Source organism: Notamacropus eugenii, chromosome 2 (assembly GCF_028372415.1).
Source record: "Notamacropus eugenii isolate mMacEug1 chromosome 2, mMacEug1.pri_v2, whole genome shotgun sequence".
Taxonomy (NCBI): Eukaryota; Metazoa; Chordata; class Mammalia; order Diprotodontia; family Macropodidae; genus Notamacropus; species Notamacropus eugenii.
In genome coordinates, this window is record NC_092873.1 from 272,847,358 (window position 1) to 272,874,046 (window position 26,689).

The 26,689-nt window shown below is 38.3% G+C and overlaps 1 protein-coding gene across 2 annotated transcripts in view; it reads right to left on the bottom strand.

The window, feature by feature from the left end:
• The window catches only part of DPYD (dihydropyrimidine dehydrogenase), a 1,077,299-nt gene that overhangs the window by 128,731 nt on the left and 921,879 nt on the right, over positions 1 to 26,689 (bottom strand). For both annotated transcript variants that reach the window (XM_072644083.1, XM_072644082.1), the window contains one exon: positions 13,279 to 13,458. In XM_072644083.1, the coding sequence (XP_072500184.1) occupies positions 13,279 to 13,458 (180 nt within the window). The remainder of the gene's footprint in view (positions 1 to 13,278; positions 13,459 to 26,689) is intronic.

The window sequence follows — 26,689 nt, forward strand, 5'->3', positions numbered from 1 at the left end:
TACAAGTGCCTTCTTCCTCCTCAAATTAACTTGCATTTATTTTTCTGTCTATATGCTGTAACTTCTCTCCTCTCTCCCCCACCATTAGAAGGTACGATTGATCGAAATGTGGTCTTCATCATTGTGTTTTCTATTCATCATCAGTTACTGATGAAGACATAATATGTGATCTGGCTCTTTCCTAACAATATAACATTACCATCTGCCAGTCCCAGGAAGAAAAACTAGAGAGAGAAAGCAGAAGTAAACTCAGAAAGAACGGTTCAAATTCCATATGATTAAATTGAAGGGAAGAGGTGCCAGTCACATATCTTCATTTCCTAGTCTGTATCTTCTGGGTAATCTCTCTCTCGAAGAAGGAAGGATAGATCAAAAGGATCTTCTAGGATAATAGGTCTTTGCAAAGGGTTATTTTTTGGGGGGTCCTTTTTAAAGATTTCTCAAATGAATAAATAAGATTCAATGATTTTGAAATGCCATAGATCAATTAAATAAAAAGTTTGTTTATGGCTTTTATTTTTCATCACATCTTTTCCAGACATATCCATCCACTTACCCGCTACATTGAACTGTCTCTTATAGCAAAGAAAAATGGTTAAGTAAAATCAACCAACATGCTTACCATATCTGATATTGTTTATACAATATTCCACACCCATAGACCACTGCATATATACTGAAAGGTAGCTATGTTGCATTTTCTGTTCCTTGGGAGTGACTACTCTTTATGATTACTCAGAGATCAGTTTTCTTGTGGTGTTATTTCCATTACTGTAATTTATAATATATATTGTTCTCCAGCAAGTGCTTACTTCACTCTATATCAGTTCATACATGTCTGTCCACATCTCTCTGAATTCCTCATATTAATGATTTTCTACTCTACAGTATCATTCCATCAAATTCATTCCATTCTCCAACTGATGGCCACCTACTTTGTTTCTAGTTCTTTGCTACCATGAAAAATTCTGCTATGAAGATTTTGATGTATATGGGAACATTTTTCTGTATTTGACATCCTTGGTGGTATATTCCTGGTATCAAGATTGGTATGGATAAAAGACAAAATTGATATAACTGCTTATAATGTACAAAGCACTATGCTATATGCAAGCAACAGAAACAGGAAAGCAAGATAGTCTTTGATCTTAAGCAGATCACAGTTAAATGACAGACAAGACATATGTGAGTGATGAAAAATTCGGTTACTTTTCAAGCATCCATCCAAATTATTTTTCATGAGGTCTGACCAATTCACAGTTCTACCAGCAGTACCTTCCTTTAGCCCCTTCAGTACTGACCAGTTCTATTTTTCATCTTTGCCAATTTATCGGGTATGACATGAAACCTCATTGAATTTCTCTAATTAGTGTTTTGGATCATTTTTCATATAGTCATTGATAATTTTCAATGCTTTTGAAAACTTTATTTGTATTCTTTCATGGGCTTTCATTTTGTTTTGTTTTTTCTTGAATGTGTATTTTTGAGTAGGGGTGTTGTCTGAATATGCAATTCTATTGGTATAAGGAAATTCTGGCTTGGAAACTCTATCTGCTTATTATCTTTGAAAGTTGCCAGCAACACTGAGAGGTGAAGGGTGTGAGGTCATAAAGTTATGTGTCAGAGAAAAGACCTGAACTTAGGTCTTCCTGACTCTAAGTTTGGGCCTCTACCCAATCTGCAATATTGCTTCTTGACCATTTATCTCTTAGGAAATATCCTACCTTGTAAGATAAAAATCAATCAACAAACATTTATTATGCACTTATTATGTACCAGCCAATGAGCTGAGTGCTAGGGGCACAAAAGAAGTTTAAAAATCTCTCTGCCCCAAAGAAACTCACATTTTACAGTCTCAAATATCTGGTTTCCCTTTAAAAGAACAAATTAAATCAAATACAACTGCTACTGATAAAACAGAGAAAAATGGGAACTTTTCTATATTACTTATGAACTTTATTCCAAGGAATGAATCTCTGATCTATCAATATGAATCCTCCTTTCAATAATACAGGTCACAACCCATCAGAAGCTGATCAGCCAGTACACCTGTTATCTGTGCCCTCCCATAGATTCTTCACAAGGTCTCCATCTAAAGTGCTAGGACTTTTCTTTTAGTTGTTGACATTGTATGGATACCAATGGAGCACTCAGGTTGCCCATCAACTGTCTCCCATTCTCACTACTAGTCTTTTATTCTTGCCATACATTTCTCTTATGCCATCCCTTACATTGTGTCTCCTGTGTAATTCTTTGTTTGCAATATGTCACAGCCTACTTGCACCATGTCTCTCTCCACTGCTCTTTGGTTGATCTCCAACTTCAGTCCTTCAGAAACCATAAATAGCCTATGACCTTCATCCATACATCAGCAGAAGAATGTTGGTGTTAGAAACATGGGAGTTCATCTCAAGGAGAAGCTTTAGGTTAGTAAAAGAATATGTACAATTTCCCAGAGATAATTCAATATACCCTCTTCTTCATTCAATTTTGGTACCAGTTCACTATCCATCTAGAGTGTCTGTCATCTGGTCACTGGATTCAGATGGCTCTGGAGGATAAGTGAGGCTGGTGACCTGCACAGCACTCCTTCACTCAAAAACAAAGTCAAGTGCAAGTCATGTCATCATTTCTCTGATGGCATGGTCTTCTTTGGCAATGAAGGACGAACACACATACACACATACGTATACATATATATACACACACACACACACATACTGATGGGTAAAAACTCTATAGGTTGTTCATTCAACTGCAGTTTTTAAGTCTAGACAACAGATATCCTTCATCCATTTTTTTTCCTGTGTAGATAGTTAGACCAAACTCTTTTGAGTGATGATTGATCTCATTAGGCAAGTTCTGCAGCTTAAAGCAAGTTGTAATTAGGACAATATCACTATAAACAAGATTTCAGATAGAGCCTTACCTTCTATAGGAGATCTTGCTTCAAAATGGGCTCTGTGCTACACTTCCTTCATGACAGTAGTGAATAGCCCTCACAAGCTATACGTCACTTGTTTTGTGCTTCACTGCATAACAATATTCTGAGACTCATCAGAAAGTTCTGTTATATTTTGCATATGCCTTTTAATATGTTGTCGTGACATTTGTTTTAATTTACTAGTTAATTTTATGGGTGCCTTTTATTTATTTTTACATTCTATTAACACTTAAATATATCCTGTCCTGCCTCAGGAAACCATATTGGAACCAAGATTAAAGAAAAAAGGGAAAAATACAGTTCATAAAAAACAAACGAGATAACTAGGTCAGACAATTTTTATAATATTCCACACCCATAGTTCTTTACTTCTAGAATTTTCTGAATTCTCAACAAGGTCAGTTTAGGTCCTTATAATTATATAGCATCCAATCACTTTATTAAAAAAAGAATAGGTTTGCATGGTCTCTGAATTTATTGTCTTCCTAGTTTTGATTATTTCACTCAGCTACAGTTCTTAAAAAGTACCCACAATTCATGGACTTTTTCACATTTATTATTTCTTATGGCAAAATAATGTTCCATTGCATTCAAATAATTTGCGTACCATTCCTTAATCAATGAGCACCAATTTTGTTTCTAGGTTTTTTTCCTTTTTTTTTAACTGCTACCCACAAAAAAAATTTGGCTATGAATATTTTGATAAATTTCAAATATCTTTTCTTCTTGATTTTGTCCTCCTTGAAGTACATGCCTAGGAATTGGATTTTAAGGTCAAAGGTTACAGATATTTTGGTCACTTTTAAAACTGAAATTAGAAATTGATATTTTGAATTTTCTAGCTCCATTCTATATTAGTTTTCTTCCTACAATCCTTCAAACATCAATTATTTCTATATTTTGTCTTTGCTAATTTTCAGGGTGGGAGATTAAAAAAAATAAGAATTGTTCTAATTTTCATTTTGTAGTTGTTTTGAATGGGGCTTTGCTTTTTTAACATTTCCCTCAGGATTTTGTTACTATATAGAAAAATAATTTGATTCTTGTGCATTTATTTTATATATTAATATTTTACTCAAGCTATTGTCTCAGTTTCTTTGCTGATTCTGTGGGGTTTTCTAAACAAACTAAAATGATGTCAGTACATCACAATTTTCTTTTAATACCACAAAACCATAAATAGGACTTATACTTTGCAAAATGCTTTTCCTGCATTTATTGATATAAACATTTGGTTTCAGTTGTTTTTGTTCTTTAGATAAATTGTCAGTCAATAGCCAAAACGCATTAAAATACTATGTGTCAGCAACTGGGCTAAGTGCTGGAGATTAAAAAAAAGGCTAAAAATAAAAAGCTGTCACTCTCAAGTACTTCATGGTCTATGGGAGAGCCAATATGCAAACAACTCTCTATGAATTAAATATATCTGAAGTAATCTCAGAAGGAAGGCACTGAGATTAAGAAGGACTGAAAAAGGAAGTATCTTGCAGGAGGTGAAACTTTAGCTGAAACTTAAAGGAAAGCATGGCTGCTAGAAGAGAGAGAGAATTCTAGACACTGGGGACAGCCAAGGAAGATCCATGCAGTATAGAGATACAGTGTTGGGTTAAAACAACAGCAAGGAGTCCAATGTCACTGGATTACAGGATATGAGGAGAATAGTAAGGTGTAAGAAGAAGGGAAGCATAGGAAAGGCTTTAAACACCAGAGTATTTCATATTTGTTCCTGGAGGTAATGGAGAGACCCCTTAGTTTATTGAATGGGGGAAGTGGGGAGGTTGATATGGCCAGACCTATGCTTTAGGCTGACTAATTGAACATTTGAGGGGTGGAAGGTGAATTGGAATGGAGAGGCATCAGTCAGGGAGACTAACCATCAGGCTACTGCGGTAGTTGAGGAATGAGTCGATAAGTCCTGTGTTAAGGTGGTGGTATTGTCAGAGGAAAGGAGGAGGCATAAGGGAGAGATTTCATGAAGGTAGAATCGTATTATTTTCCTATTTTCACATCATCCTTTGATTCCTAGTATTAAGACTGCTCATTGATAGTAAGCAATGTCTTTGGATATATGCCTATAGTTGGTTTCCTAGGATTTTACTAAAAATTTTTTGCAACAACATGAATTAATGATAGTAATCTTTGCTTTATCACTTTAGTTATTGGGATCATACTTGCCATATAAAGGGAATTTAGGAAAATAATTTCTTTCTCAGTTTTCCAGAATATTTTGATATATAAATAAAGCTTTCTTCTTTTGTATTTCCTTCATGATTTTTTTTTAAGTTTCTTTTTTTGAGACTGGGTTAAGGTCTTTATTTCATATTCTATAAATTAGTGTATTTTCTGGTTTTGTGGTAATCATTCCTTTTGAGCTCTTAATTTTCCTGACATATAACTGTATTGTTTTTCAGTTGTTTCTGTCATGTCTGACTCTTCATGACCTCATTTTGGGTTTTCTTGGCAACAATACTGGAATGGTTTGCCATTTCTTTCTGCAAGTACATACATATTAAGCTCTGATAATATTTACTTCTCCTTCTTGTGATATCACATTTAAAAAATTTTGTTCACACGATTTTCTGCTTTTTCATCAGGCCAGCTCAAAGGTTTGTCAATTACATTAGTATTTTTAAGAACTAGCTTTTAAGTTAATCTTTTCTTCATTAGAATAATAATAATAGGGTCCTTGAACAAAGTTCTCTGTTCTTATAGCACAACTTGCACATGCCTTTAAAATTGCTATCATGGTATTGTTTTTATTCTTAAGTTTGAAAAACACTTTTCTGAGCCCAGTATTACTAGGTCAGGAAATCTTTTGTGACTACTATACTCTCAGAATCATACAATCACAGATGAAGAGCTAGAAGAGGTCTTCTAGGTTAAAACCCTCATTTGACAGATGAAGGAACAGAGGCAGAGGTTAAATGATGACATCCATCACCTCTGAATGATTCTTTCCATGTTATCTAACTGTACGGGTGTTACCCAATAGTTGGCTCCTACCAGCAGTAATAATATGGTTATTATCATAAAAATTAGCATTTATATTGTACCATGTGTCAGGTACTGTTACTAAGCACTTAGCAAATATTTCATTTGCTCCTTACAGCAAGCAACCTTGAGAGTTAGGTGCTAATACTATCCCCATTTTACAGTTGAGGAAATGAAAGCAAATAGAGATTCAATGACTTCCCCAAGGTTGCACAGCTGTGAAGTCTCCTACGTGAGAATCTGAACCCAGGTCTTCCTGATTCTGGTTGTGTGGCTCTGTCCACTGCACCACCTAGTTGTCTACTAACACAGATATTAAATAGATACAGAAGCATACAGGAAGTTATTACGAGCACATTCAAGATTTTTTTTTTTTGTTATATCTTGATATTCTTGGTTAGAACACATTCTGAGGAAAGCTCATCTGATCCTGGGATGGCTCCAGTAGTTTTTGTCCTCCAAACAAAGACTTCCTTGTTTTGGGAGATGGTTCCTAAGCACTCTGGCAGCTTTCTCTGATTTTATCTTAATGAAAGCCTCTTAATGAGCACAGATCAGGTTCACTTGTTAACATTACGGATATGGATTTCATCATATTTTAATGTGTCCTGAAAGCAACTTGGCACAGTTACAGTCTTCTTCTAAAATAGCTGTTGTTCTTGGAAGGGTCTAAGCTAAGGAGAGATTTTATTCTAAATTGGCTTTCTTTGCTCATTACCTCTTGAATGCAATAGATAGGCCACTTGACCAGTTCATATTTCTTAGGTCATGTTCTTGCTCAGTTTCATCCGATTCCTTTTTTTTATCTGCTTTTGGGTCCATTCTATCTGTGACTTCTTTCTATTCCCATCTGGCATTCTTTTCCTCCACCTTGCTGCTACAGATGCAATATTTTATGAGTTATGATTATTAGTCCTAACTCTCCCACTAATTAAGTAATGGCCTCAGGAAAAATCTTTCAGAAAATTTCCTCATTTGTGAAAATCAAGCAGGCAGTCCCTTTCCTTTCCTAGGGTGTCCAGCAACCACCTCAGTGTTCAGAGAGCCTCATCCCTCTCTCCTATAATAAGATGCTCAGACCTCTCCCCAATACTTTTGCCAGTGCTCTCTTCCCTTTTTCCCCTTCTGGCCAGAAATTGATCCCTACCTTCTAGAAGGAACCCAGAATACCCATTACAACTCTGAATTTCATTCTTTCCCCAATGAAAATGGGCCTGTCCTCTTCAGGCCTCCCACCTTGTGAACAGATACCTTGATACACCCCAAAGACTCCTGGCTTTTACTGTCTACCCTGTGGCTGAACCTTCTATTATGCTTTTTTTCCCCAATTAGAATGTGAGCTCTTTCAAAGTGGGGACTGTCTTCCTATCTGCATTCCCAAGGCTAAACTGAGTGTTTGTTACATAATAAATGCTGAATAAACATGTGGAATATTTTATCCAATTAAAGGAGTTGAGTTAGAGATTTCTAAGGTTCTGCCCAGATCTAAATCTCTAAAAATCTGGATTGGTCTTCTCTTTCCACCATTATGGTTAGCAGGCAAGAAAGCTAATGGGATACTAGGCCACCTAGCAAAAATATAACATTCAGATTTTTAAAAAGGAGATGGCTCTTCCATAGTTTTCTGCCTTGGTCAGATCACAAATAGAATAAGATATTCAATTCTGAGTGACACATTTAAGCAAGGATCTTGGAAAGCTAGGACATGTCTAGAGGGGATCAACAGACATGGAAGGGACTCAAAATGATTGCATACAAGGATTGAAACCATTCCATATAACAATCATTTGAATAAATTAATTGTATTTAACTTAAGCTGGTGGAGTTGGGGGAGGTAATTAATATTTTCAAGTATTTGTTCAGTTTTCAAGAACAAAGGGCATCATATATATTCTGCCCAACCAAAATGGGCAAAATGAGAAATGCCAGGTTCCTGCCACAGCCTCTATTTAAGTCAGACCATTCTCATTTCTCCTCTGAACCATTGCCATAGCCTGCTAGCTAGTCTCTTGCCTCATCTAATCCAAGATACCAAGGGGATTTTCTCAGTTGCCAAAGTAATTTTTCCTGAAGTACAAATCTGAATGTTATCCCAATTACCCAATAATGTCCAAAGGCAGGCTATTTCTTCTAAAAATCAAATCAAAGTCCTCTCTATTTGGCATTAAGGATTTTCATAACTTGGCCCCTTCCTACATTTCTACTCATTTTATACCATACTTCTTATGCATGCTGTAATCAGCAACATTGACCTATTTGTTGGCCCTTGCTTAACCCACTCCATCTCTAGATTCTGTGTCTTTGCCCTGGATGTCTCCTATACCTGGAATGTTCTCTCTCCTCCCCTCTAGATTGGTTTCTTCCTTTGTCTCCTTCAAAAATCAGTTTATGTGCCATCTTGGTATGAACCCTGTTGTTTACATGTTCTCTCCCCATTTAGAATGTGAGCTAATTGAGGTTAAGTACAGTGCTTTCACCTTTCTTTGTAAACCTGGTAGATATGTGTGTATATATGTGTATATATATACATATATATGTATATATATACACATATATACACACATATACACATATATGTGTGTGTACATATACGTGTATATATATGTATATGTATGTGTGTGTATACACACACACACTTATTGCTTAGTGATTGTGATGGGAAGGAGAAGGAAGCATGCATGTATCAAGAGCCTATTATGGTGCCCAGTATTGTATTAAGCACTTTGCAAATATGACTACATTTGATCCTCACAGTAGCCCTTTGTGGTAGGTGCTGTTATTAAACTCCTCACTTTACACTTGAGGAAGCTGAGGCAGAGATGAAATGACTTGCCCAGAACAACACAGCTAGTAAATACTTGAGATCAGATTTATTCTTAGGTTTTCCTGTTTCCAGTCCCTATGTTCTGGCCATTGTGTCACCTCACTACTTGGAATGATTGGATACAGAGGGAACAATTAGGAAGCTAATTGTAATAGTCCAGGTAAGAGACTGAACTAGGATGAAGGCTTTGCAAGCGGAAAGAATGAGATGGATACCAGTGATGTCACAGAGGTGCGATAAGAAGGCCTTTGCATCTGATTGGACATGGAATTGAGGGAGAGGAAGGAGTTGAGGCTGACTCTGTGTTGAGAACTTAAGTGACCTGAAGGATGGTGGAGATCTCAACAGATATAAGACATTTTGGCAAAGATGTTGATAGAGTTTGGGGGTAAAAAATAACGAGCTAGAGTAAGATGCCAATAACTTAAAGGTGAGGCATTCAATGTACCCCAACTCCCAGGCCAAGTTATTTCTAAGACATGTGGCATAGCAGCAAGAATGTTCAATCTGGCATCATCAGACACCTATGTCTGGGGTTAACAGATATCTGGGTTGGCATCTCATCTCTGATGCTCATTAACCCTTTGGTTATAGGCCATCCCCCAATCCCTCGGAATCTGCTTATTCACTTGTGAGGTGGGAATCACCATACCTGTAGAGCTCACCTTGCAGGTAAGACTCAAATGAGACAGTATATGTGAAGCACTTGGAAACTCTCCAAAGGGCCTTCCACTCCTGAGATGCAGCTGTGGCACTCAGGAAAGGGCTCTGACTTGGACATTAGAGGACTTAGTTTTTAAGTCCTAGCTCTACTGTTATGGCCATGTGGGCATCACCTCCCTGGACCTCAGTTTTCTCAACTATAATATGGTAGGGTTAGACTATATGATCTATAAAGGCCCTTCCAACTCAAAATCTTCTGGCCCTATTTAACTAAATTAGAATGTCTATCTTCTACATAACTTTTTTTTCTAATCAGGCCTTCAGCTTTCCACCCTAAAATGATAAACTTATAATTATTTGCTATATATTTTGTGAATGCATATCTAGATAAGAGTAAGAACACTCCAATAATGGAATAGGTTGCCTTAAAAGGTAGTAATTTAGGATCGTAAGAAGCATGGTTTAATAACCACTAGTTGGTGTGTTCTAATACAAGGTCCCCTCGTGTGTGGTTTTCAAATGTCTCCTGTAGAAACTCATATGTGTCTTATATGTCTCTTCTGTTAGATTCTAAGTTCCTTGAAGGCAGGGGCTGTTTCTCTTTTGTTTGTGTACCTGGCACAGTGCCAGGCACATGGTAGGTGCTTAATAAATGCTTGTCGATTAACTGATTGAATTCCTAGAGTGTATAATTTGCTAGAGTGAAGCACTTCCTTCTTCCCAGAAGCAAAGCAATTGATTAGAATGAGATTTTTTTTAAAAGACCAGCTTTGCCTCCTTCTGTATCTCTTTAGCATGCAAATGCCACAAGAAAAGGGCCCTTTGTTTTATACGATGCCAACATAATGTGGGGACTTTGTAAATATTAAACACACAAAACATGAACAGCAAACAATAATGAAGCTCCTTGTCAAGACACCTGTATCGTTAATCCAAAGATACTTGGTTCAGTATCAGGAATATTAACCTGAAGGGGATATTCCTCTATTGTTTTAGTCATGTCAGCTGACACTAGAGAACCCTGGAGCACAAATCTATTACCAGACCATCTGCTTGTTTCTGAACCTGGTGTTGAAAAATGAATTACTAATGCCCTCACTCAGACAGGATAGGTGGTGGTGGGTTGTCATCGTTATTTTTTAAAGAAAAGATATTAATGATGAACATGCTTTTTAATTTGGACAAAGCCTTGACTCATCCCATCAACCCAAAACAAACAGAAAAAACATCCCTTTCTCTGCAGATTGGTGATAGAAGAGCTGCGTAGTATCCTCAGCCCAAAATCTTTCCCTTCCTTTGAATTTGTTAGCTCGCTGTCTGACAGTGTCCTTCCAGTGCAGAAGCTTCAGTTACTCGCCATAGTCTTTAAGATAAAATTTAAACTCCCCTGTTTGGCATTTAAAGTCCTTCAGTATTTGATTTCTACGTGTCTTTCTAGGCTTGTTGCCCATTACTGTCCTCCCCACACTTGATGTTCCAGTCATACTGATCTGTTTGCCCTCCTTTGCAGATGTCATTGCATCTCCCTCCTTCATTTCTTTACACCTGCTGTGACTCATGCCTGGGGAACATTCCCTTTTCACCTGTCTCTTGCAATTCTTTGCTTCTTTCAAGGCTCAGCTTAAGTACTCGCATACAATGCCTGTCTTGATCTTAACAGATGCTAGAGACTTCTCCCCCATAAATTAAGATCATAGAATCATAGGATCATATTTAAAAACTTGGAAGCCATATAGCCCAACAACTCCTAATTTTACATATGAGGAAACGGAGGCCCAGTGACTTGCTCAAGACTGTAACTATTATAGTTAGGCTTTCAATTCAGGTCGCATAACTCTGTATTTATTTAGTAAATATTGTATATTTTCTCACTTCAACTGTGCTGTGTTGTTTTCCTCTGTCAGAACACAAGCACTTGGAAGTCAAGAATTTTCATTTTTGTCTTTGCATTTCTAGCGCCCAGCCCAGTGCCTGACATGAAGCACATACTAAATAAATGATTCCTGAATGCATCCAAGTCAGTTCTAGATAAACTGTGTAATATTGAAAATGCAATTTGATTCTATGTTATTTCACACTAATCAACACTTCAGAGGCATTTGACGTACATATGACACCAAATGTACTCTTGTGGGCTACCTTTATGAGACACCACTGGACTACATGTAAATTTCCTCATCTCTTACAATAATTTAGTTCTTTAGCTCACAACTAACTGAACTTGAGACCATGCCTTCAGATATAGCCATGAACCATCATGCTGGGAAACAGATGCCAATAAAAATGCCCTCAAGTCTTTTACATCAAAGTGGACACAATCATTAATAATTTTTGAAAAATGTGTAGTTTAGGATAGAAAAAAATCAAGACAAGAACATGCTCTTTTATAATACTGAAAACTCAGTTCATGATAATATGGTTAGTTACACTAATAATGTTACTTAGGCACAGTCTCAATAATTATAATATTATAAATATTAATATCACCAAGCCCTTCTGTTTGATTGTCACTCATAAAGTCATTCATCATGATATTTCCCTGGAATTCACCCTGTGTTATTTTATTTCCTTTCTCGTTTTTCATTATTGGACCTATAATTGCACTGCTGTGGGTCCAAAACTATAGGATTATCTCACCAATGACTTAACCTTCTGTCTGACCTTTATTTTTGGTGCTATGTTAGTAATGAGATAGCAATGAAATCCTTCACACAGTACAGCCAAAAAAAAGTCAGGTGTCTGTTGCTTCCTTCATTCCTTCTGAACCCCCAACTCTAACCGTCCAAAGCACATTACCCAGGGCTTTGTTTTCAATTCTTTTTCATGTGACCTGTTTCAAGTTAAGATTCCTTTGAATTATTAAATGCTTCCTTAAAGCATCTTTTTTTTTACCATGTCTTTTTTAAAAAGTTAATTATTGATGTAGTGACAAGCTGAAAAGACAGAGAATTGTAATTTTTTCCCTTTTGCATTCAAGACATGAAAAATGTCTTCTGACAATGGCTGACTATTTAGTATAATACAAAGGAAATACAAAGACAAAACACTGAATGTTGTTTTAGAAAAGAGTTACTAAAATCACTGTATTATACAAAATGTAAATGTAGTATATATTTCTCTGAAAATAGCAGTTAGTGGGAAAGTTGGGACATAACCTTTTGAGCCTGGGTTTAACCACATAGCAGGAGCAGTTACAAAAGATACTGATTAGAATTTAATTTTAAAACATCATCATATTATTCAGAACTCCAGTGATTTGATTGTCTTGAAAATAGAAAGGTAATGTTATAATTTTCAGAGCTTGTTAGAGAATAAAGAACTCTATAGCCTCCCACTGAAAAGAATGCCAGTCATCAGCCATGGGAAGCATGAATTGGGAGGCATTTCACACTCAAAACCTCAATCTCACCAATTCTTTTTTTTTTTAAAGACCTTGTGCTAGATTGGTTTTATACAAGTGGACTCCGCAGGCACATCACATGGCTATAATCAAGACCCTTCAGAACAATCTCCCGCAGCAATCACACAGCACCAAGACCCCTTCGTTAGTCACTCGGTTTTGTGGTGAATCCTGTATCATAGAAACACAATACCATAGATGTATAGCTGGAAGGGATATTTAGACAGATTTTGTCCATCTTTCACATTCAAATTCCCTCTTTGACAGATGAGATGACATTAAGTGACTTATCCAATGCCACAAGGTAATAAGTAGCAGTGACATTTGAACCCAAGACCTCTGACTCAAAAGTCCATTACTCCTTCTATTACTTTACATTACTTTCCCAGTAATCCAAGATAAAAACAGAACGAAGACCACAACTTTTAGGAGAATACAGGAAAAGTATGCATTTACCTTCCCAGTGAGCTCTGCAATCCGAGGGACTGGTTTCCCTTTCTGGTGGCGAACAGTTGCAGGGCTCTGGCCATTCCAGTCTTTCAACTCCTCAAGGCTTTTTAGATAAAGCAGGGCCCTGAGCCCTGTACAGTAATCCTCAATCACTGTGAAATCCTGATTCTGAATTGCGCTGCACACCTGAAACAGACAAAAGAACAAGCTGTGAGGTCATTATATATCAGGCTTACTGATGGACAGATTAACTCAGAGGAGCACGGTAGCTGTAGGCTTCACCATCCAACATGGAAGAAGGATAGGGAGCTTTAAAGGTAAAAATGGAGTGGGGAGCTCCATGGAGGTGGGAGACAATGAGTGTGAAGGAAGCTTTAAAAACCCAGGTTTTTTTGCAGTTTTTCCCCCTGAAATTCACTTTTTTTTTTTTTTTGGCAGCTCCCTGTCCACAGAACACCATTAATAACAATAATAATAGAATTTACGTAGTGCTTTAAGGTTTGCAAAGCTGTTTACAAATGTTATCTCATTTTATCCTCAAACATACCTGGGCATAGGTGCCAATAGTATCTTCATTTTACAGATGAGGAAAGTGAGGCAGACAGAGGTTAAGTGACTTCCCCAAGGTCATATAGCTAATAAATAAATAGACATCCTCTGTGCACTGCTTAGTCTATCTCCAACCTGGCTGTCAGTAGTAGCCTACTTTCGTTCATGTTCTGATTGCTTTCTAAACATTCCTCAGAACATTCCTTGTTCTTGACTTTCTTCTCATTCCCCCATTCCCAAATTATTAGTCCTATGTGTATGCTTGGGAGATCAGATTACCTTGCTTCTCATCACTAACTCAGTTAACAAATCTTGAACAAGTGCTGATTCGTAAAAGGAAATGTGCCAGATTTGTGAGAAACAGAGACACAGTGAAGTTGTAGAAAAGAATACCTTAGAAGGATGTTGAAGTGTATTGTTGAAAAGAGTTCCCTGTACCAAGGCAATCACAGATGTAGTCTCTGTGGTGGGGGAGGGAGTAGAGGGAGTAAGAAGAGGAAAATAGAGAGGGAGAGAGGAGTGAGAGGGAGAAGGAGAAAGAGAAGAGGGAGAAAGTGTAACAATTACAGGGACCAAAAGGGATAGAGTAGGGTAGGCTGAAATTAATAGGCACTAAGGTTCCTTCTGACTCAAAATTCTAGGATTCTGGGATTCTTGGTAGATTTTCAATTGAAGGATGGGGGAAAGAATTTGAATGTAAAAGATGGGCAAAATTAATGTTAACAAAGAGGAGAGAGGAGGATGTTCCATTCAAAAGCAATGGTACAGAAAATGACAGAGACCCAAGAAAATTCATGCTGTGGTCCAGGCACAGTATGGAGACCATTTTAGAGAGCATGTAGGAGAGGGATATGAGATTTTGAAGTTTGGAAAGTTCAAATCTAATCTCAGACACTTAATAAGTCTGTGATCCTGGGTAAATCACTTAACTTCTGTCTACCTCAGTTTCCAAATCTGTAAAATACGGGTAATAAAAATGTGAGGATAAAAATGAGAGCATATCTGTAAGGTGCTTGAAAACCTTAAGGTGCTACAGAAATGTTTGTGATGATGCTGACGACGACGACGACGACGATGATGATGATGATGTAACTTGCCCAGGGTCACACAGCTAGTAAGTATCAAAGATCAGATTTGAGCTGAGATCTTTCTGATTCGAAATCCTGGAGTGTATCCACTATAAGAATTTGGTAGTAATTTGATTATAGAGAGTTTTGAATGCCAAGTCTTTTTAACAAAGGAAGCATAAAAGGCTTTTGAACAAGGAGACTAATATGATCTACGTGACATTTTAGGAAAATAAATCTGCTGCATCAGGTGGAAGGGAAGGTGGAGAGAATGAAGTCACTGAGCTCAGTTAGGAACTTCTTGCAGGAATCCAGGTGTGAAGAGACAAACCTGAACTAGGTTAGTGGCAGTGGAAATATAAATAGGGAAAATGGGTGTGAGACACCCTGGAAAAGGAAAAAAAAAAATAAAAGAACCTGGTGAACAGAAAGAATTCAAAGGTAAGACTGGATAGTGGAGGGGAACTGGGTAATAATTAGGATAGCTAATGTTTATGTAAAAGTTTAAGGTTTGCAAAAGATCTCATCTGCTACTCACCTGCAAGAACCACTACCTTTATTTTATAGACAGAGAAAAAGCTACCCTGATGTTCAGATAGCTTACGTGATCATAGAGCTAATATGCATTGTAATTTGGATTTAACTCTGTTCTGACCTGACTTCAGGTTTAGCTTCATTCTATTTGTTAATTGTCGTAAAAAGAACATTAGAGAATTTTACTATTAAGGTTCTGCCCAAGTTATCTTAAAACTGAAGGGCTCTGCTGCTGTGGAGTGGTTGGAGAACACTTGCCTTAAACAGATCAGTAAAGTTCATTCAAGAATACAACAATAATGCAAAAAGGATAAAAACAAAAAACAAAAACAAAAAAAAAAAAACTTGGAGTGTTTCATTATTCCTTGTTCTACTTTAGGAGTTCTCCTTCATAACTGAGATTCCTCATGTGATAGTTTAAATGAATATCTTTTCATTCCTTTTCTTACAGATAATATAGAGCAGTGATCATTATTTTTTAATAGAGCAGTCTTTAATACATACTAACAATCAGCAAACACTCAAAGCTCCTATTAGATCAGAACCTTGCTAGACACTATGAAGGAGGGAAAGAATGTAAATAAAGTATGATCATTTCTCCATTTACATGTGTGCATTTATATGTATACACATGTACATAAATGTATTAAAACCAAAGTGGTAGAAAAGGTAGAAGCCAAACTAATAAATGATGAATGTGAGTACATGTAATGGGGAGTTAAAAACCTTCCCCGCTCATTGATAGGCCTCAGCTGAGGCTGTTGAGGGAGCCTTGTTTTGTATGTAGGCTCACACCTTTTGCCAATTGCTGTTGAGGCATTGGGTCATGCCCTCTAACTCTGGAGAGAAAGAAAGAGAAAGAGAGAGAGAGAGAGAGAGAGAGTGTGTGTGTGTGTGTGTGTATACACATATATGTATACATACACATTCTGAGGTGAGGTTTTGCTTTGGGGCTTATTTTTTGGAAGAAAGTTGGTGTGTCAGATGAGACTCTGGGTAGCAGCAAAGGAGCCTCCTAGCTTTAAAAATCCATATGTTGATGCTTCTCTCTCTGGTAACAACGTATGTATTGTCCATGGTCAGACAGTTGGAACCCTGTTTGCTAGTCTTTCTGTTTGTATTTTCTCTGAAGTTCAGGGTGCTGACTTTTCCCCCTAAACTAAATAAATGGTATATGTACTTAATTAATGTAGATTGTTGACCCCTCAAAAATTGCTTTCATTTTAGAAAAGCAGATCTAAGAACTTGTACAGCAGGCCTTCCTGTGTATGCCGGGGTCCTTGCTGTTATAGTAAATTCCCTTCCCTTCCCTTTCTCCTGTTCTGTCCTGTCCTCTCCTCAAACCTTAAACTTACTGCACTCTGAAGCTGGGACACCAATGGGCCCCCGCCTAAGGGCTCCTATGGACCCCGCTAGCTTTAGAGGGATTATCAGTAGTAACTGTTGCTGTTTCCCACCCAGTCTGATGTCTTTCTTTTTCTTGAGCTCATGAAAGGGGCCACGCACTGGCTACTTCTTAAACAGGTCTATTCTATGAATGAGCTTTGCTTCACCCCAAGTGAGTACCTGCAAAGACCTTGGTCGAAAGGCTCCAAGGTCTCCCAGTGTATCCTGGGTCATCTCCAGTCATCTTGATGATCTTTAATCATCCTGATGAATATCTGGTCACTGGATTCAGATGGCTCTGGAGGAGAAGTGAGGCTGGTGACCTGCATAGCCCTCCCTCACTCAAAACAAAGTCAAGTGCAAGTCATGTCATCATTTCTCTGATGGCATGGTCTTCTTTGGCAACAAAGGATGAACACAGCACATTGAGATGTAGGATGGGACAGAGTTGATGCTAATTTTAAGTATAAAAAGGAGTTCACATATTATTTTTGAGATTACAGGGAACCACTGGATCTGGTTGAATAAGGAAGCGTGGTCAGACTTGAACTTTCAGAAAAATCACTTTAGAGACTGAAAGATGTGTCAGAACAAGGAAAAACAAAGGCACATTTGGTGGTTATCTGAACAGTTTGGTCAAGATGATGATGGTCTTAAAAGGGTCACATCTGTATGAGGGGGAAAAGGAGGAGAAATGGAAGTGATACTCGGAAGACAGGAATGACATGAGAATAAGAAGTCGGGATGATGCTGAAGTTGCTCACTTGGGTGGCTGGAGCATAGTGGTACAAAGTGGCTGTCACATAGTTAGGGGATAATGAATGCTTCTTCCTTTATTTATTCATTTCATTCATTCATCATTTTTACTTCCAAAGTCCTTCAAATACTTGAAGAGAGCTATGGTGATTTCTTTCAGCCTTTTTCTTTTCTGAGCTGCTTATGGAAATGATATGGGCTCTATCACCCTCATGTTCTCCTGGCTTCTCTCCTCTGCATGTACTTCCACCATGTCAAGGTGGGATCCAGAGTTGAACATAATACTCCAGATATGGTGTGGCAGAGGCAAAGTACAGCAGGATTATCGTTGTCTTTGTTTAGGATACCGTGCTCATCATTCACAAAATAATAACTCAACACCACATTAGTTTGTATCATTCAGTCAATGAACATTTATCAAGTATTATGGTTCAGGCACTGTGCTTAGTGCAAGTGATGGAAAGAAAAGTACAAGGAGTCTCTACCCAGAGGGAGTTTACAACAAACAAAAAACTCTAGTTATTAAATACAAGATATAGCTAGAAAATATGGCAGGAAATCTCAGAAAGAATGGGATTAACATGTGGAGAAACTGGGAAAGGCCACCTGCAGTAAGTGAGATTTTTATTGAGTCTGGGAGGAGACCAGCAAAACTAAGGGGAAAGTTAAAGCATCAGACCATTCCAAGTGTAGGAGACAGCCAGTGCAAAGTCATGGAGACAAAAGATGGAATTTCATGTTCAAAGAATTGGTAAGTAAATGTCACTGGAGAATAAAATATGTAGGAGAAAATAAAATGTAAGAATACTAGAAAGATAGAAAGAAGACAGCTTATGGGAGCTTTACATGTCAGAAAAGTTTATATTTAATTTGAGAGGAAGGGTAATAGGAGCCATAGGAGCTTAGGAAGTAAGCAAAAGGGAGGAAGTGAGTGAGATGACCTATGCTTTAGAAAAATAAACTTGGAAACAGGGTGGATGATGAATTAGGGTGGATGAACAGTCTGAAGGCTGTTGTAGTAGTCTAGGAAAGACCTCAAGTTAATAACAAGAAGTTATAAAATGACTTTTATGTATCAAGCAATGAGCTAAGTAAGCACTAGAGAACAAAATAAACCTCTCCCCCCCAAATAAATAAAAACAAAAAAATCAGATCCTACTCTCAAGGAGAAGTGAGGGTGACCTGAACTGGGGTGGCAGGTGTGTGAGTAAACAGCAAAGGATATTAAGAGAGATGTAAAATAGCAATGACAACAACTGGCAACACATTAGATTTGTGGGGTGAGAGTGAGGAGTCAAGAAAGACCTCAAGGTTGTGAGCTTGGATCACTGAGAAGATGGTCATGAACCTGAAGTCCAAAGAAGTCTGGAAGAGGGGACAGTTTTGGGGGAAAGATGACTTCTGTTTTGGATATACTGAGTCAGATACCTACAGGACATCCAGTTTGCTAAGTCTAAGACGTTTTGGGGAAGGTAGAAATGGAGTTCAGGAGAGAAATTAGCAATGTATATAAAGCTCTAGGAATCTTCTGTCTAGGGATGATACTTGAATCCAAGCTCACCAAGTGAGAGTTTATGAAGAAAAAAGAGAAGAACGTGCAGGAAAGAGCTTTGGAGGACAGCCACAGTGAGTGGGCATGAACTGGTGTGATGACAAGCAAAGTAGGATCTTTTGCTATTTTTGTTTTAGTATAATCAAATGCCTCTGATTGAATTTTGCCTTCATCAACTAAGAATCCTTAGTAGGGGAAAAGTACAGAAACAAGAGTTTCTTTAACTAGAAACAGTACATGTATTTACAAGCCAAGACCAAAGTGGAGGGAGTGTTGGTGTATGATTTTCTGTTTGCAGATGATTGTGCACTCAATGCAGACTCTGAAGTATGGATAAATTCTCTGCTTCCTGTGCTAATTTTGGTCTAATAATTGACACCAAGAAAACATAGGTGCTCCATCAGCCACCACCACACCATCCATGCATGGAACCATTGTTTACAACAAATGGAGAAGTTTTGAATGCTGTGGATAAGTTCACTTACCTTGGTAGTGTACTTTCCAGGGATGTACACATTGACAATGAGGTTGATGCATGCATTGCCAGAGCTAGCTCAGTGTTTGGGAGGCTCCAAAGAAAAAGTTTGGGAGAGAAGAGGTATTAGACTGACTACCAAACTGAAGGTGTACAGAGCCATTGTGCTGACCTCGTTGTATGCCTGTGAAACAAGGACAGTCTACCAGTGCCATGCCAAAATGAATTGCTTCCATTTCAACTGTCTTAGGAAGATTCTGAGGATCACCTGGCAGGATAAGATACCAGACACTGAGGTCCTTGCTTGAGCTGAACTGCCAAGTATTCAAACTATGCTTCAGAGAGTACAACTCTGATGGCCTGGCCATGCTGTTCAAATGCAAAATGTACGCTTGCCAAAAAAACTATTTTATGGAGAACTCACATGGGACAGGCAATCACATGGTGACCAGAAGCGATACAAGGACACTCTCAATGTCTCTCTCAAGAACTTTGGATTTGACTGTGCAACATGGGAGACACTGGCACAGGACCGCTCAGCATGGCATGCCCACATCAGAAAGGGTGCTGTGCTCTTTGAGCAAAGCAGAATTGAGGCAGCACAAAGTAAATGCAGGATGCACAAATTTGGGATATCCACCCCAAATATTCACATGGATTATCTGTGCCCAACCTGTGGTAGAGTTCCTAGCTCATATTGTTCTGATCAACCACAGTGGGACACACTGAAATTTCACTTTATCATGGTGATGTTACTTTGATCCTCTTCCCAAGAGGAAGGACAACTACCAACCATGTATTTGTATTGTTAATTATTGTAATGTGATTAAAGATTTTCCCCACCCGTTAATGGTCCTGCCCATTAAGAGGAGTTTGATTAGGGAAGACTTGTAGGAAGGCCCTGCACCTTTTTTTAAGTTTCTAATGAGGTACTGGCTCTCAAGAGTTGTGATGCCCTCTGACTCTAAAAAGTGTATAAAGACTCTGAAGTGTGATTTTGCTTTGGGGCTTAGTTTTTGGAAGAAGATCTGTGTGCCAAATGAGACTCTGGGAAGCCACTAAGCAGCTCCCCCCCACCCCTACTTTGAAAACCCAGATGTTGGTGCTTTCCTCTCTGGTAACTGTATGTATGGTCAGAGAGTTGCATCTGTCTGTTGATTTGTGATGTACGTATTGCTTACCGTCACACAATTTAGAAGTGCTCTCTGTTGATTTGGATTTCTCTGTCTTTTCTCTGAAGTTTAGGCTGCTGACTTCTTCCCCTGAACTAAAAGTAAATGACCCATGTGCTTCATTAAAGTGATTGTTGACCCCTCAAAAGTTGCCTTTCCTTTCAGAAATGCAAATCTAAAAACTTGTGATAGCAGACCCCTCCTGTGTTTGTGGGGATGCTTACTGATACATCTGGATGGAAAACCAACAAAGGAGACTGAGAAGGAGGAGTTGGACAGATAGAAGCACCAGCAGAATGCCCTATCATGAAAACTTAGAGAAGAGATAATATTGAGGAAGAGAATGCGATCAGCAGGATCAAATGCTACAGAAAGGTCAAGAGGTTAAGGATTAAGGAAAGATCATTACATTTGACAATTAAGAGATCTTAATTTGACAATTAGGAGCTCTGGAGAGGGCAGTTCAAGGTGATGTGTTTCATTGCTGACTCACTCATTTTGTAGTCCCCTATAATTCCTATATTTTTTCCATAGAAACTGTTACCTAGTCATGTTTCTTCCATATTGTACTTGTGATATTTATTTTTAATCCAACTATAGGATTCTATGTTTCTTTCTATAAAATATGATCTTTTAGAATAAGACCAGATATAAGTACCATTCCTGTTCTACAAAATCTTTCAAATATCATTCTGCAAACCCATCCACAAACACTTTCAGAACACAAGAGATAATTTATCTGGTCCAGAGAACATTTGGAGTGTTGATAGTTCACTGACTAATCGCAATGTAATGTCATGGAAAAGATACTAAACTAGGGGTACAGAGTGTGAGAATTCAGCTGTCACTCTCCATCAACTTGAATCATGATCTTGAGAAGAAAAAAAAATCCCTATACATCTTCTAGAATTCACCTGCCTAATCTGAAAAAGAGGGCACTGGACTAGATAATCAGCTAAGGCTCTTTATGATTCTGGGCTTCTGTACACTAAAATCTAATGTTCGGTAAATCTCTATCTGCCCAGTGCACGCCAAATTTATTAATACCTGATAACTCAGAACATGTAGGGATTGGCAGGAAACTATGGCTTGAGCATGGACAATATCATATAAATTAGAATAAATATATTAGTTTAATATTGTCAAATGACTTTTTCCACTTATCATAAAGATCCAGTGCATCCCTACCCTCTTTAAAATTGATTAAACGATTTCCCAGGTTGACAATGGTAGCCACAGTCTTAAAGAACACATTGATCATGTGACACATAAATATTAATATCTTCTCTCTTTACTCATCTACTTATTCATTTAATACATACTACCGCTTAGCAGAAGGCCTCATTTCCTATTTTGAAATGCTGAATGTTACAACTGTTCAGGAAAGAGCATGGAGTTACTATAAAATATGAACGAGAACATTTCCTATAAAGCCCATTTACATTACACCAAAAATCTGTTCCTTAGAGGGAGCAGTTTGAGCATTAATTAGACCTGTTCTACCTTCCATAGACTTGATGATTTTTTTTCAGAGCAATTATAAAGAACATCATTATAATTTCCGCCACGGGTTCTTTTAACTGTAAAAGTCAACGGATGTTTTATTTAAACCTCTTTGTTCACTGAAGGGTTCAATTTTTTTTTTTTTTTTGTAGTGTACGGGTAATACTTTTACTACATGGTCTTAAAATAGGATGCCCTATTAACATGAGAACTCCGATTTTTTGAAAAAATCTCATGATGTCAAATGCTTTATAGAATGTTCAAGTGTGTTGTAAAAGCCTAGCTCTGCTAGAAACCTGAGAATATTGTACAAGAAAATGTACAGGAAATAAATAATACAGTGGGAATACGGAATTCAGAGTCAGTTTGGCTTACTGCAGTTCAACAATTGTACTGCTGAACTCCTTGAGGACAGGGACTGTTTTCATTTTTGTCTCTATTTCTGCAGCACCAGGGAATTGCAGGCCCTTAATCAATGTGTGTTAAATTTTCCTATCTCTAGACATTGAGCTAGGTACTGTGGGGGATAAAAAGACAGATGTGATAAGAGTTCCATTCATCAGAATACATTTTATTTTTTGGAGGTGATGAAAGAACATCTATTGTAAAAGTCCAAGTTTGGATGTAAGGAAGTCACATTAACAGATAATGAGGTAGGGGCTGCTGTCCTGAGTCTTAGGCAGACCATATTTGAAGTTCTGCTTTTCATTGAAGTAATCAATCAGTCAATCAATCGACAAGTATTTTTAAGTGCTTACTATATCCCAGGCACTGTGTTAAACAGTGAGGATACAAAGGTGGAGAAAAAAAAATCCTGTCCTCAAGGAGCTTCCTTTCAAATATGGAAGGCAAAATGTCGATAATCATGTATTTACAAGCCATATATACAGCAGAAGGAAGGCAGTCTTTGAGGGGAAGGCCCTAACAGGTGGAGGCAGGGTAGTAGGGTCAGGACGTCCCAGGAAAGTTCTCATTCAGAAGGGTTGTCACACTTTAGGAAGGACATTGGAACATGGAACACATTTAGAGGACAGTGACCAAGATGGTGAAGAGACTAGAAGGATATATTCTACATGAAAATCAACTGAGAGAAATAGTAGTGTCTGACCTAGAAAAAAGACTTGGGGGAGACATGAGTGTCTGCATATATTTGAAGGAATGTCATATAAAAGGTTCTGGAATCCAGACCCTCTAGTATCTGGCCTTTGTGGTTATTACAGAATCAATGCTTCAGCTTGACTCCCCTTCCCACTGGCTGCCCTGCCTGTTTCAACTCCATTGAATAAGATGCCCCTCCCAGGATAAGCTCATCATTTCCAAACTCACCATCAGCGTGCTAACTCAATTTTTCTTTGATACCACCTCCCATAGCCTCCTTTCTCCTCTGACTAGGGCTGGAGAGTGGAGCACCAAATTCCTCCCAATTCTTTCCCTTAGAGAGGGCACTAACTGAACTCCACTCACTCCACTTTGCATCTGCTGCCCTGCCTAGTTTCAACTCCATGGAACAAGATGCCCTGTGCCCAGTACCCCCTTGGTTTTCTTCCCACCTTTCCTGACATGTTTTCTGTATTGTCTGACCCTTTAGACTATAAAAAGCTCCTTGAGGGCCAGCACTGTATTTCTTTTATTAATTGCTTCTCCAGGGCTCAGCACAGTCCCTGGCACATAGTAGGCACTTAATAGATGTTTATTTGATTGGACTGGAACAAACAAGGAATGACCTTTGGAACTCAGACCAGAGATAGCAGTTGTTTTTGTTCAGTTGTTTCAGTTGTGTCCAACTCTTTGTGACACCATTTTCTTTGCAAAGATACTGGAGTGAATTGCCCTTCCTTACTCAAACCTCACTTGACAGGTGAGTAAACTGAGGCAAACAGGGTTAAATGACTTGTCCAGGTACACACAGCTAGTTAGAGGTCTGAGACCACATTTGAATTAAAGTCTTCCTGACTCTAGGTCCTGTGCTTTATATACCATGACACCTAGCTGCCCATAGGGGTAGACTACATAGCTAAGTAGCTTGGTAGCTAAGACAAAGCTACTCCTGCAATAACATGAGTTCAGTGTGAAACATGCCAGAGTTAAGGGGTGAGCAGGATCTTCAGATGGGTCTTTCTAGCAGGTAGTTGGATATACAGCACAGAAGTGCAAAAGAGAGCCTAGAAGCAATCAGAGACCAAGTTACAGGAAGGAATGAGGTCAGCAAGTGCCCAAAGGGATAAGAGCTGATGATAGCATCCTGATGAACACTCACATGTAAGGAAGGCGCACAAGGAAAGGCTGTCAGTGAAAGACACAAAGGGGAAGTGGGCAAAATGTTAAGAAGGAAAAACAGGCATTTTTGTCACTGAAGCCAGAAAATAATGTCACTGGATCTGTCAATTAGGGAGGCAAATATGTGAGAAAGCAGATTCAGTTCAGCTGTGGGTGAAAAGCAAATGAGATTCCAAGGGACTGGAGAGTTGGAGTTGAGAAGAAGGAGGCCAGTGCGGCAGAATGAGAAAGGCGCAAAGGGCCCAGAATCTAACCCTTAACCCTAACCCTATTCTGACTCTGCCACTCATTGCTTCTGTGACCTTAATTAGCTCACTTCAACTTACTGACCTGCAATTTTCTCAAAAGTAAGATGATATGGTTGGATTAGAATGACCTCTAAGGGTCTTTCTAGCTCCAAGTTTGTGATCCAATGCTTCTCAAGTCAAGTTAACAAGCATTTATTAAGCATTTACTATATGCTAGGCACTGGGTCAAGCACAAGCAGAAAGTCTGTGGAGGAAGATGACCCATAAAGGGAAGCTGGAAAGGGGGAAGGAGGTGATTAAAGGTACCTAGTGTGGGGGCACTGTAGAGAAAGTTCTAGAGGAAAATCAAGAATGCAGCCTGAAGCTTGGGCATTCTTCTTTAAATGGAGATTCTGGAAGGAGTCAGCCGCCAATCAGAGGGAGGGCTCACAGGACTTCCAGTGTGTGAAGTCCAGGATTGAAGTGAGAGTCCACGGCAGAGAAGTTTCAAGGTCATTATGGAAAAAGTCTGGGAGAAGAGTTGGGAGTGCAGCCTTGACAGAAATAAAGAAAGCAGAACTCTAAAGGGGGATACACACACTCTGAGATCTAGGAAGACAAAATGTCTTATTAGGCCAGTGGTGGTGATGGGAATAAAGGTTCAGTCCTCAGAACTTTCTTTTGCCTTTCCCTTTCTTCTATTCTTTCTACCCCATATATTTGGGTAGGAATGTGTTTTAGATTCTAGTTCTAGACTACTAGCCTGGTAGCAGTGATGACCTTGAGAGACTGGGCCAAACTATATGTAATGGTCAGTACTGCCATCTTCTGGTGAATGTGCAAGAGGTTGTTATCCACATTGGGAAACAAACTTTCTTTTGAGGAAGTAGTTGGCATCCTAGCCTAACGACTCAAGGGCCACATTATACCTTTCTAAATTAAGCATTTTATTTCCTTATTTCCATCTGAATTGAAGTTTCTAACTCTACCTCCAGAAGACTAACAGTTTAACAAAGTAGGGTGATATGGTGGTATGTGTGCGCTGATTCTGGAGTTAGAAGTTCAGGGTTCAAAGCCTGACTCTTCAACTTGCTATTTGTGTAACCAAGAGTAAGCCATTGATCCTCCCTGAGCTTAGTTGTCTCATCTGTACAATTTGGGAGTTTGATCAGACAGACTCAGGTTCCTTCCAGTCCCAGATGTATGTGCCTGTAATTTGAGGTGTGATATTTACATTTGGGTATTTTGTTTTGGGTCCCAAGGAATTCACTGGTATAAATCACATGATGATTTAAGATCATACTTGGCATGTAGAAGTCCTTGGCATACCAGCTATTTATGTTATTTCATTTGATCTTCACAACCCTGTGAGATGGCAAGAATGTAGGTATTATCATTCTCCCCACTTGAAAACAAGGAAACAGAGAAATTTAGTGACTTCTCCAAGATTACACAGCTAATAAATGGCAAAGTTAGGATTGGAAACCATGTCTTTTCATTCCAAATATGGTGATCTTTTCATTTCATCTCACCATGGATGCCTCCACAGAAGTATGCCCCATTCATTTTTTCAATAGGTATGTCAAAAAGATAAACTTGATGGAAAATTAAACATATGTAAGTAAAATTATATTTTCTTATCAATTCTCATTAGACATATATTTCATGGAAAATTCGTTATTTTTAACACTATAAAATTAAAACATACTATAAATACAGAAGAAGCACTTGAAATAACATATAAACATACCATAAATGCAGAAAAAGCATTTGAAATAACATATTTAAAGGGGGAATAATTTTCTGAGGTAGCAAAATCAACAGGTGTACAAATAGGCCACTCAGCTTTGGCCCATTGCAACAGAAACTGTATTTCTTGGGCTGGTCCACCGTAGGAGAGGGAAATTGGTCTCATATGT